This window comes from Galeopterus variegatus, unplaced genomic scaffold, assembly GCF_000696425.1.
Source record: "Galeopterus variegatus unplaced genomic scaffold, G_variegatus-3.0.2 Scaffold2139, whole genome shotgun sequence".
NCBI lineage: Eukaryota > Metazoa > Chordata > Mammalia > Dermoptera > Cynocephalidae > Galeopterus > Galeopterus variegatus.
Genome location: NW_007728250.1, coordinates 188,928 through 202,089, shown reverse-complemented (window position 1 = coordinate 202,089; position 13,162 = coordinate 188,928). Strand labels below are relative to the sequence as shown.

The following is a 13,162-nucleotide window of genomic DNA, read 5'->3' as shown; positions in this document are numbered from 1 at the left end:
TCTTTAACTATTTTTAAATATTGAATCATATTTACAATATTTAAAAATTTTGAATCATAATGTTATATCTTTTGATGAAGTTTTTAGTGCTTATTAGACCACATTAATAATGATATATTGCCTAAGTATTGCTATAGCAAAATATCACCAGTTTTCAAAGCATTTTTTTAAGAAATCTGTTGACAGAGTTCTCACTGCCCCAACTTCTTATTGCAGCATAATTCTTCAGATCGTGTACTAAAACATTATTATAAAGCTGATCCTATTTTCTCCTAAATACTGTATGTTAATTGGGGTTATCTTTATCTTCTTAGCAAGGGATTTGGCATCAAATAAATCATAGTTGTATTTCAGGGAGATAAAGAGCACTACTTCATTATATCAGTTTAATCTCTTCCTATTTCATATCCAGTTGTTCTTGGAACTTCTTCTCCTTTTTTTTTTTTTAAGAAGAACAATGACAAAAAAGAATAAGCTGAGAATCATAGCCAGGAAGGAGAAGGACCTAGAAACCTTGTCACCTAAGGATGTTATAAGCAACTGGGAATGGAAAAGGATGGCCTGGGTATTGACATCAAAAGTTTTGGGTTTTTTGGGGCCGGCCCGGTGGTGCACTGGATAGTGCGCCGCTTGGGAAGCGCGGCGGCGCTCCCACCCGAGGGTTCGGATCCCACATACAGACCGGTTCCCGCTCACTGGCTGAGCGAGGCGTGGGAGCAACGCCGAGTGTTGCGATCCCGTTGCCGGTCCCTGGTCCGGTACGGGGGCAACACTGAGGGTTGCGATCCGTTGCCAGACACGGAAAAAAGACAAAAAAAAAAGTTTTGGGTTTTTTTTTTTTTACTATAGTTTAGACTATTCTCTCAGATTTTTTTTTTCTATCAACAATGGTATTATGCTTTGATAATATTTTAAAATCACTTAAAATATACTGTGATTTTCTTACAATATAGATTTAAAAAGTGAATTTCTTTAATGTAACTGCTCCTGTATGTGAAAAGTGTAAACAGCACATAAAGTCAACATTTAAAGTTAACCCACAACTGATATTACTAATTGTAGTAAGTGTTAAATTTTTAGTTATAATATTTTGACTTTCTAAAAATTAGAAGAAAAGGACATTCTTGAAGTTTTATCAGTTGACTTGAGTCTTTAAAAAATATATTCAAGGTAATATCTTGAATATCTTCTGAATTTTCTTGTGGCAAATTTATTTGGCATCTGTCTATTGAGATTGAGCTGGGCTTAAAGTAGAAAACACTCATTAAATGGTAATGATGTTGATAATCTCCCACAGAAAGTATTTTTGAAAGTAAGGTCAGATCTTTTTCACCTGCTCCTACTTTCTTGGTTTATTGAGAGTTTAAAAGTGAAGCTGCTTAGAATGAGAGCAGAGCAAAGCTCCTGAGAGGACATAGAGAAGTCATTCTCCTGCACTGCCTGCTTGTTCTTTCTGGCTGTTACATTGTAAGTGATTTGAGTGCTGGTCATTGAGATTTTGCTACAGAACATTTTCTGTCTCATGACCTTTCCTGAAGGCCTGTCATTAGTTTCTCCTTAAGTTTTGTATTGCTTTTTAGCTTATAAAAACATCCCTATAGGGCCGGCCCGGTGGCGCACTGGATAGTGCGCCGCTTGGGAAGCGCAGGCGGCGCTCCTGCCCGAGGGTTTGGATCCCACATGCAGACCGGTTCCCGCTCACTGGCTGAGCGAGGCGTGGGAGCAACACCAAGGGTTGCAATCCCGTTGCCGGTCCCCGGTCCGGTACGGGGGCAACACTGAGGGTTGCGATCCGTTGCCGGACACAGAAAAAGACAAAAGACAAAAAAAAAAAAATCCCTATACAGAATTGCATGTTAGAGAAAAAAAGACAGTGATTCTCAAATTGTACTTGACATTTGTAAATTTGGTTTGCGAGAACTTCACACTTCATTGAGAAGTCGTAAACTATTATCAAGTCATTAGCACAGACATTTTAAGGAGGAAATTCAAAACACAAGTTAGAGAATTATAAACAAAGAGGCAGCTAGCATTGGTGTTCTCTGTGCTTGGATTGTTGTGTACTGGTTCATTCAGATGTTGGCAGAAATGTCCCTGTGAACAAGTGTATGAGTTAGGTATTGCATTTAGCTGTGAGTAATAGCAACCTGAAACAGAAAAAAATCCTGTCCTGCTTATTTTTATGTCATGTGAAAGAAATCTGCAGGTATCCAGTTCAGGTATGACAGCTCCACAATGTCATCAGGGATCCAGGTCCTTCTAGCTTTCTCCTCTGCCGTCCTAGGGTGACTCAAGAGTTGTGCTCACAACAATAGATTGGATGTTAATGTAATTGTAAACTGGAGAGCAAGAATAATACATCATGGCTTATTTGGTTAACTCTAATCATGACATGAAAAGTGAATTAGAGTGGGACAGTGTTCATAATGGATGTTTACCTTAAAAGTAGATAATGGGGCTTAAGTGGAAGGGAAGAAGAAATGGTGATGAGGTTAATTACAGACATGTTTTAGAATTGTGCCAATTATTCCTAACTTGTAATTAGGTTGGGAGGAGAAAACTGAACAAAAGATGAGTATGAGATTCCTAAGATAGAAATCAAACTATTGAATGACAGACATGAACTGTGTTCTGTATTAATAGGATAAGTGCATGTTAAAATATTAGAGAGTCTGAAAGATCCCATATTAACAAAATGTTGAAACATTTAAAATTTACTTTACCCAGTGTTTCTTAAACCTATTTACCATATTACATTTTGTTCTGTTTTAAACAGAACAGCTTTATACATCCTGAGAAAGTGTTTGGGGAATGTTGTGTTATAGTCTTATAGTGCTCATCTCATTAGAAGGCTGTGTGTGTGCCTTTAGGATGCAAACATTGTTTCTTGGTTTTCTCTCAGTTTAATTAGGACTCTTTATTACACTGTAAGATGTATATGGTTTTAGCTGGTGGAGAACATGACTTTTATTCTGCAGGTTCAGTCTGTCTAATAAAGATAGTCATGTAGATAATAGAAATAAACTTATATTGAGGGCCTTATTTCCATAACAGAACTGTATTAATTCTTATGTTCTTTTAGTTTGGTTATATGATTATTTAGTCTGGTGAGGATGCTTAGTACTATCTAGGGAAATATTTCAGTATATTGAAATATTTAATTGAATGATGGCATGAACTAAAATCCATAAGATCTTAGAATTAAAGTTATAGATTTACTATGTAAATGTGTTTAATTAATAACTTATTGATCATGATCACTCATATCTTTGAAGGAAACTTCAATGCTCTGCAAAAAGAAGCTATTTCTAATTTTCTTACAGATTTTTTGTTGTTGCATGACAACAAAAATATCTTTAAGGCATAGATCCAAAGTTGCTTCCTGTATTGCAGAAAATAATGTAATCACTTTATAAACGTAATAGATTCATTCTTATGGTTGATTGAAAACATGAATAGTGAGGATTCTCTACAGATTTCTCCAATATGAGTTTACTTAGGGATGCCTGGTCTGTAAAACCCTAAATGTGATTGAATTTGAAAAAAACTTCAAGCAGGTTCTTTTCTCATGAGTATTGCTTCAGCAATAGCTGGTGATGTGAGGTTATATTCAGAATTGATCTTGAATCAGTAGAATCTTAAACATCTTTTTCGTTCCTTAGATATAAAAATACAATTTGAATACAGTTAGAAATTTCAGTGACCAAGAAAAGTAACAAGGATGAAGACAATTTCATTGTTCAGATCTGTGAAACACTCTTTTTTTCTAGTTTTTTTGAACAAGAACATAAAACTAAATTCAAGAAAATACCTATTTTAATTTTGGGGGAATGGCTTGTATACTGATTGAATTTTTTTGTGAACCAAGAGTTAATCTCATGTTTTCTTTTGCTGTTATTTCAACCCTGGTTAAAGTTTTTTCTAAAGTAAAGTAGCAAATCATTGCTGTTTGATTAGAATGCCTTAAAGCTATTGGGGTGATCATACTGGATGTTCTCATTGTTTGGTACAATATTCATACAAAGTATAAGTAGTAAGTTCTCGGGTTTCAGGTATGTACAGAAAGTTTTTAATTTTAAATGAGCCCTTATCAGTGGTATCTTCTGATTAACCTTTTTTTTTTTTTTTTTTCCCCCCTAAGGACTTAGTTCTGGGGTAAAAAGAGCCAGTTCATTATAGATTTATTAAACGTGTCACTTTGTGAATACAAGATCAAGATACTGGTGGTTTGGCCATTAATAAAGACACAAAATATTGTATGCAGATTTTTAAATTACTTCTCAGACTAATACAGTTTTTGGTTTACAGACTCTTTCATTCATTGATGGTTTTGGAGAAGATAATTGGAGATTCTGCATTTCTTCTTATTTTGAAAGACAAACACACATACAATGCTTACTCTTCTGATAACATCCTAGAGATGGTTAGTTGATCTCCTCTATATTCATCATAAGAATGTGTGATTCTTTTGCTTGGATTAGTGAAGGGTATGAGAAGCTTAATGAAAAGAGACATTTAAATATAATATTTCTCTGTACATTATTTGAAGTAATTTGTAACTCTTTATATAAATTACCTGTATGTTCTTTCCTATAAGTGTGTTTGTATTTGATTTCTGATCTGTATTTTGTTCTGACTAAATGTAGATATGAAAAATAGAACAATGAACTTATTTCAAGGTATATGAAATATATTTTAGAACACTATTAAGATGACATTGTAGGGCAACTGGACATTATAATTAGTTATTGTAGTTTGGCTTTCATTAGAAACCCCTTCATATTTGAGTTTTTGTTAAGTCCTTAATCTGTTCTTGCTAACCTTGAATTTGAATGGTCTTCTGGTTTCAGGATGAGTCCATGGAGTGCTATGGGCAGTGCTGAAATATGAGTAACAATAGAGCAGCAGTTAAGGAACTAGCCTCAGCCCTGTACCTGATTGTATGGGCCTTGAAAAAGTTAGTTAACATCTTTGAGCCCTCATTCATTTATCTGTGAAATGGGGTGATAATATCTGCCTTACCTTATGCTGTTGTAGGGTCAGAAGATCTAATAAAACAGTTCTTTGAAAGGTAGAACATGCTGTCCTGCAGCAAGGAAGACAGTTGAGAAAATGGTTCACTGTAACTCTCATTACACTTCTGCTTGGCAACTCAGATGTTTTAAAATTGTTATTTATTTATCATTAGAATCTATTATGAATGATGGGCTTTGGAATTCTATACGTAATTTGAATTTACACATCTGGTATCATATAGCTTCAATATTTTCATGTACTGATGATTGTGATGAATTCATGATTATATATTTTCATATTATTATAAAAAATGCAAGAAATAGACACATATTTCTTAAGGATATGAAACATGATACAAAAGTAAAGTAGTAAAGCTTTTTGCAAAATTGTCTCTAGAACTCTGATTTATTTGGTTCCTAAATGGAAAATTACCTATTATGGACTCTAGCCCCTGTAAGGTATGTTGTACTTGAAGCATGAACACACGTGTGTGTGCACACACGTAAACAAGGATTGTTTGTTTTGAATTTTGATGGACTTTATATAGTTGTAAAAAGGACTTTATTTTCCTTATTATGCCCTTTTCAAGATTTTTGCAAGGTAATATTGCATAGCTAATTTTGAAACTTAAGTTTTAAAAGTAAAATAAAAAATTATTGTTCATTTTTATAGGATTTGAAACAAAAATCACAAGATTCTCTGCCACACAAAAATATAATAAAGCTGAGTGCGAAGCCAAGGTAAATTTATAATTTCTCATAAATCTTTACCACTTCTCTGGCTTAACTTTTTTGGTTTTCATGGTTCTGGTCTTTAGTCAGGGTATATTCTGAGGCAATATTTCATTTAATTAATTGATTAATTTAAAAAATTTTTCTGAAAAAAATGGATTTTCTTCCAAGACTGTGTCATGATCTATGTGAATATCTAACCCAGTGCTTGGTACATTGATTACTGAATAAACTATGATAACAGTATTTCTCATAGATGTGAAGTATGGGATGATAAATATGTAGCTTATGATAAAAAATTCTATCTTTGTAATATTGATTATTTTTTTATTATATCCTTTTTTGACTAATCTTTCATTTAGTTACCTTGTTTTCATTAATCCCTGGTCCTTTTTTTAAAATGAAAGTTGAAACTTTATTACTATTAGAAGATCAGGCTTCCTACTGTAAATTGTTCACTAGAAAACTGTCTTTTGAATGGTTAAACTACCTTGTTTTAGCACTAGTAATTTGTGTAAAAGTAAATGGGAAGAGTGTTCATTGACCTAAAACCAGGGCATTTAATTGGTGGCTGTCTCTCATTTACAAAGAAGTGGTTTATGTTTTTATAGGTAATTCTTTAATCATCTAGAAGTCTGTTTTTAATAACCAGATATCTATTGATCATTACCCAGTAGACCCAGGCACATGGTGTAGTTTTGTAATACAATTTTTTACTGTCTAAATTGAGAAATTTAATATCACCTCAAACAAATTGTAGGATAAAAGAATAATTTTAATGATTAATTCATGATTTTAACCAAGTATACTTTATTAAAATTATTACAAAATAAATGGAATCAAAGTATAATAGAAAATTTACAATTGCTAGTTGAGGTGAGATTTTGATTGAGTGTAGACTAAATCCTTAACTGTGTAAATTGCTTCAGTAAGTAGAGACTTAAGACATATACAGCTTATACCTTAAAACAAGAAGCTAAGTGTTTTTTAGTGATAATAAAGTTCTCAGTAGCATTGCTGAAGTCTTCAGACCTTTCAGATTGTCAGGTCATAGTTAGAATGAAAGGCTAATGACACCGAAAGAAATATCAATTATACAATTATCAAATGTTTGTCTTAAAATAAGTAATGTTTTAATGCATTTGGGATTACATGCTTGTTCTTTAAATATTGTGTCCCTGATAAGCTGTGGCATCAGTAAATGTATTTGGCTTTAGGTCTAACGCTCTCATCTGTTAACTTTTTTTTCTTTTTATATTTTTGTGGGTGTGGGAAGATCTTTGTTTTTGCTCATTGTAAGAATAACATTCACTTGCTAGGTGATTCGTGTTCCATCCCCACCTCATTAGTCTCCCTGTTGGTGTGTATTAGGGTGGGTGGGATGAGGTGGGGCTGGGACCATAATGGGTCAGAGAAAAAGATGATCCCTTTGGTTTCTCTCCTAACTTTACTGTCCCAGCCTTAGCAAGCCATAGTTGATAGTTAGCCTTACTTATACTAGAGGAAGAAAGTTAAGAGATACAGGTGTATTTATAAAACAGAAAAATATATTTGAGCTGCAGTACTGAGGAATTTTAATTATAGATAAACATAAATGGAATTTTTGAGGTTGTTAGTAAAATGATTATTTTTTGGTACTTCTGTAAACAGTTTGTATTTAAATAGTGTTCTTCATCTTACTATTATTTCTTTACAGTTTTTTCTATCAAATGTCAGTGTTAATATTTCCATAGTTAGGTTATTTTTATGTTTATTATCTGTTTTGTACTTTTGAACTTCATGAAAAGATCTACTTATATTTTTGGTTTTAAAATCTACATACTTACTTGTTAACTACAAATTCTCTTAGTTACTTATCTCTCAGTAAAATCAGTGAAGAATGGTGGAATGATAGTGGCCTTTAAAATGAAAGAATGTGATAGTTTCATACTGCCGGCCCTGAAAGTTAGATAATTACACTTCTCAGTCTTTAAATTGGAAATCGTAGAAGTGTTGCTATGAGTCTTTCTCATATTTTTCATGAGTTTTCTATGTTGCTCTATGGCTTAACTTTATTGTATTTATAAGCATAGTTCCTATTGGAATAACACATTAGTAATCTAATGAAACCATGCATTTTCAGTGAGGGAGATATCCTCCCCAGTATGGTGAAAATTGGTTCCTGGGGGATTTAAAAAAAAATTATTCTTGTTAATACATAAAGCACAGATATTGTACATAACAGATAATTAGTTTATATGTGGTATTAACATTGTGTGTGAGGTGATTAGGAAATAAATGTCTAAAAAGAGTTCTTAGGGAGGTGATAATGTAAAAATGGTTGAGAAATACTGATCTAAATCCATAGGGTGTAATACATGTAAATGAATTTGACCGTGCTGTTGGCATTATTAATTGTAGCTATAACCTAAGAAAATTTAGTTTGTGAGTATTTAAAAAGTAGCCCATAATCTGCTGAAAGTGACATTAATACATGTTGAGGTACCTCATTTAGTTGTCGAGGTTATGTGAGCTATTTAGTGTGTGAGTTCATAGTTTTTGTTTAGAACACAGATACAAGTAAGAGTTAATGTTAGGGCACCCTGAACAAGTCATAAATTGTCTAGTCTTAAGTAATCCTTAAATGTGAGAAGATGTTTCTCTATATTCACAGTTTCCTAAAGAAAGAAACAATAAAAATACTTGTAAAATTAGGGAGTTGGAAGACACTTATATTGTAATGTAAAAAGTCTGAGACAGGTGAAGAGAATTTAGCCTGCTTTTTCAGTATTCCTTCTGTTCAGGCAAGGCAGGAATCAGCTTTGTATGCCAGGAAGCCACATGGTTTGACAAGTTGTAAAGGAACTTTTTGTTTAAGGTGGATAATTAATTCAAAATTCCACCAAGTATGTAATCAAAATTATATTGAGATAACCCCTACATATCTGAAAACTTAATCCTTAAAGTAGAATCTTTTTTAGCTTGAGAGTAGTTTATTCAAACCACTATTACAGAACTATTACAAATATACCTTTAAATGCTTTTAATTTGCTAAGTAATCTTCTTTCTCTCTCTTTTGCCAAAAATAAGAGGGATTAACATGAAAACAAACTTAACAATGTGTAGACACAGAGAAGTCAATGTTTTCTGAGCTTGGGTGACTTCAGAATGTCAGCTGGATTTAAAAAGTGCTTAATTCTGGAAAAGGCCTTTAATACCCCTATTGACATTTGCTTATTGAATGGCTTTCCCTGGATGACCTCCTGACACCTTTAATTTAATTTCCTCTGGTTTCGTCCATGCATGCTTTCCTTTTGGATTCTTTTTTTTTTTTTTTGTGACCGGTAACGGGATTGCAACCCTCAGTGTCGCACCCGCACCGCGCTCAACCAGTGAGCCGACCGGTCTCTATATGGGATCCGAACCCTCTGCGGGAGCGCCGCCGTGCTCCCAAGCGCCACACTCTACCGAGTGCGCGACCAGGCCGGCCCTCCTTTTGGATTCTAATCTTGATTACTGTCATCATGTTCTTTTTAGTTGTCTGAGTTCTGAAACCCTAGAACCCACTTTGACTTCTACCTTTTATTATTCTTTGTTTCACCAATCGGAGAGTCTTTGGATTTTACCTTTTCTCATCTCTGATATCCATCCTCTTTTCCTATTACTGTCTGGTACTAAGCCATCCTTTATGCTTTGCTTAATTTCTTGCCCTTTTATCTTCAATTTCTCTATGCCCTTAACTTATTACATGTAGTTATCATAGGAAACTACCCAAAGCAGAGCTCTGAGAAAGTTGCATCTGATGTCAACATTCTCCAGGGAATTCTTATTGCTTACTGAGGAAAGTCTGACCTGATAGTCAAATGTTTTAGTAGTCTGTTGCAAAACAAACTACCCCAAAACTTAGTGTCTTAAGTGTAACTTATTATATCTCTTATGATTCTGTACAAATGCTGGGAAGTTCTTTCTTGGGGTTTCTCATACCATTATATTCAGTTGTAGGTCAGACTAGAGTTCCACAAAGGCTTGACTGAACTGAGTGTCCAAGAGGGTTCCCTCACTTTGCTGGAAGTTACTGCTGCCCATTGGCTGAAGGTTCAGTTGAGGCTGTCAACTGCCATTGCTTACACATGGTCTCTCCATATGACTTGCACTTCCCTAACCATAGTGGCTGATTTGAAGAAGGAGTTCTTAAGAATGAGAGTCCCAAGAGTTGGGACACCTGGGAGTATTCTGGGTGGAAACAGCAAGGCTTCTTAGGACCAAGCCTTGGAAGTTATAGAAGGTCATTTACTCTACATTCTATTGGTCAAACAAGCACTAAATTTAGCTAGTATCCAAGGGGAACAGAATTATTCTCCATTTCTTGATGTGAGGAGCATGTATGTATAGGAAGCAAAAGGAATGATGGCATTCCTCTTTGGAGACTACCTGTCACCATTCACCCACTGGCTACCGCAACTCACATACCACCCATGTGCACACAAGACTCCCAAAGTCTCATCCCATTGTAACACTGGCCACAAATTTTCATCTGAATCAGGTCCAAAATGTCTCACTCATGTAGCTAGCAATTGACACTGACTTATTTCTGCCAGTATAATTATTTGAAGTTAATTCCACTAGATTATAAACTTCTTGAGGGTAGGAGCTATTTCTTTCACTTATTTCCAATACCATGCCTGTGGTATTATATTCAATATAGTAATAATTTGATATAAAGATTTGTTGAAATACATTTAAATATTGACTGAAGAGAATATTAAGCTTCAGATACCAGATATGCATAGAACGTGATTCACATATTGCCTAAAAATGTGATATCCTGGTATGTATTCTCCCCAGATATTTCATCTAATATTTGGAGGTTGGGTGCCACTCTGCTTCTTAATAAAATAAGAACTACTGTAAATAAAAATAAATAATTCAACAGAGCTTAGAATTTTTGTAACTGCTTGTTTGAAATGATAGAGTTTCATACCATGAGACCTGAAATATTTTAGTTTGCATCTCAGCATAATTTCATTCTTATAGAATTAACTTCATTGAGATTGCATGGGGGGGGGTCTTCAGAATGAGTGAGTCCAAGGATATTGCCAAATAGCTAAATGAGTTGACCTTATCAGGTCTGTTTTTACACATAAGTCTTTTGTTGTTACTGACATAATGTATTTGCCTGATTCAACATTTTGTATTTTTAATATTATTAACAGTTTTTCTGGCAATAATTATTTATTAGGGGGGGGGGGGGGGGGGTCTTCAGAATGAGTGAGTCCAAGGATATTGCCAAATAGCTAAATGAGTTGACCTTATCAGGTCTGTTTTTACACATAAGTCTTTTGTTGTTACTGACATAATGTATTTGCCTGATTCAACATTTTGTATTTTTAATATTATTAACAGTTTTTCTGGCAATAATTATTTATTAGTGTAATGGGATTTAGGGCTTTACATGATTTTTTTTTCACTTGTTACCATGTCTTTAATGTATTTTTATACCAAGTAAGAATGTATCTGAGAAAGTATGTAGATCATAAGTTTTAAATGAAGAAAACCAAGCTCACAATGTTATTTTGATTGTTTGGAAATGGAATTTCTAGGAAAATAGAATTCTAACCACTGAGATTCTGGCAGCATTATTTATTCTAATATAGTTTTGGTGGAAGCATTGTAGCTCAAAGGTGGAACCAGGATTCCATGACTTGAACCAAGGTGGCCGTAGTCTGAGAAATGAGTCTGATGAAAAGAGCTGTAAATGTACAGGTGGAGCTTGCCTTGTGCTTGCCTGTGGGGGAGATAGAGAAGTGTGAGCAGTGATAATTAGTGTAGAACTGTGTTTATTTATTGCTCATGAATTATAATGGTTTAGGTTCAAATCTTGTCATGTACTGGAATACTGGTATAGGAATGTCTTCACATTAGTTATTAGAAAAATAAGTGTATAAAGTCAGGAAGATTAAATGCTTCTTTTCTTGAAAATGGTGGGCTGCATTTTAAAATTATCCCAAAGAAATTCAAGGCAGTAATAGAGTACATGATTTGACTAGGATTTGACACCCAGGGCCCTCCACAAGTTCTGTTATTCTGAGAACAGCTGAAATATCCTTACCTTTAAAGCCTTCAGAAATTTTCTTTTGATGGGAGAATTGCTAACTGATAATACAGGTGATTCTTAAAAACATAAAAACTGAGGTAGTCTAGTGTAAACCTATCTGGGCATTAATAATATCATAGTACATTTATGAATTTATATTTTTTGAGGGAAGAGTTCATAAACTCTCCTCTGGGATGCTTTTCTGTTTAAGTTGCTTATAAAAGGTGTTTGTGTATGTTCACCTATGTTCCACCAATGTTATCATTTCTTAACTTTGACTTTTTCAGGACATAGGTTGGCCAGTTCTCTGATTATCCAGAAACACTTTTCATTCTGTCTGTAATCTGCTGGGATGTTTTTAGAAAAGATGCTTTATGCAAAAAGACTGAGTAGAATATAGTACATTATTTAAATAACCAATAGTTCCTTATGAAACTGAAAGTAACTTCAGCCTGATACATCAACATGATACATTTGTTAATTATATGTTAAAATTCTTTGCATTGACCAGTGGTTGAAATTAGTTTTGGAGAATTCATGTCTGTATAGGTACATAAAATAATCTTTCTTCATTTTTTATTTATTTTTATTTTTTTTATTTTTTTTTCCTTTTTGTCTTTTTTTACTGGCCGGCAACGGGATCGCAACCCTCGGTGTTGCGCCCGCACCACGCTCAGCCAGTGAGCGGGAACCGGTCTCCACATGGGATCCGAACCCTCGGTGGGAGCGCCACTGCGGTGCGCCACCGGGCCGGGTCTCCACATGGGATCCGAACCCTCGGTGGGAGCGCCACCGCGCTCCCAAGCGGCGCACTTTCCAGTGCGCCACCGGGCCTGCCCCATTTTTTATTTTTTTAGGTTTTTATTTTACTATTATTTTTTAATCATTACACAGTACCACATAAAATAATCTTATCTAGTGTTTGCCACTCTAAATCATTCACAGGCTTGCATTTTGTCTAATTTTTCAGGGAACTATAAAGGTCTTTGGGGAGAAAATGAAGAGGAAAACCTCCATCTTTCTCACAGTGTTCTTCCCACCCTTAGCACTTCTGTTTATTTTATGACATCAAGAATAATGACTATTAATTCCTGAAATATTTACATTGACTTAGATAAAATAACACCTATTATATTTAAAAAAAAAAAAAAGTTGACACTTCCAATTTACATGATGGCTGTCTAGGGACCCTGAGACTGACTCTCTCAATTTCCCATTAAAGCTAATGACTATTAATTCCTGAAATATTTACATTGACTTAGATAAAATAACACCTATTATATTTTTTAAAAAAAAAAGTTGACACTTCCAATTTACATGATGGCTGTCTAGGGACCCTGAG

At 34.4% G+C, this 13,162-nt stretch overlaps 1 protein-coding gene across 1 annotated transcript in view; it reads left to right on the top strand.

The window, feature by feature from the left end:
• The window catches only part of MAN2A1 (mannosidase, alpha, class 2A, member 1), a 167,834-nt gene that overhangs the window by 81,733 nt on the left and 72,939 nt on the right, over positions 1–13,162 (top strand). The window contains exons 11-12 of the mRNA XM_008580652.1: positions 4,309–4,423; positions 5,689–5,756. Of these exons, the coding sequence (XP_008578874.1) occupies positions 4,309–4,423; positions 5,689–5,756 (183 nt within the window). The remainder of the gene's footprint in view (positions 1–4,308; positions 4,424–5,688; positions 5,757–13,162) is intronic.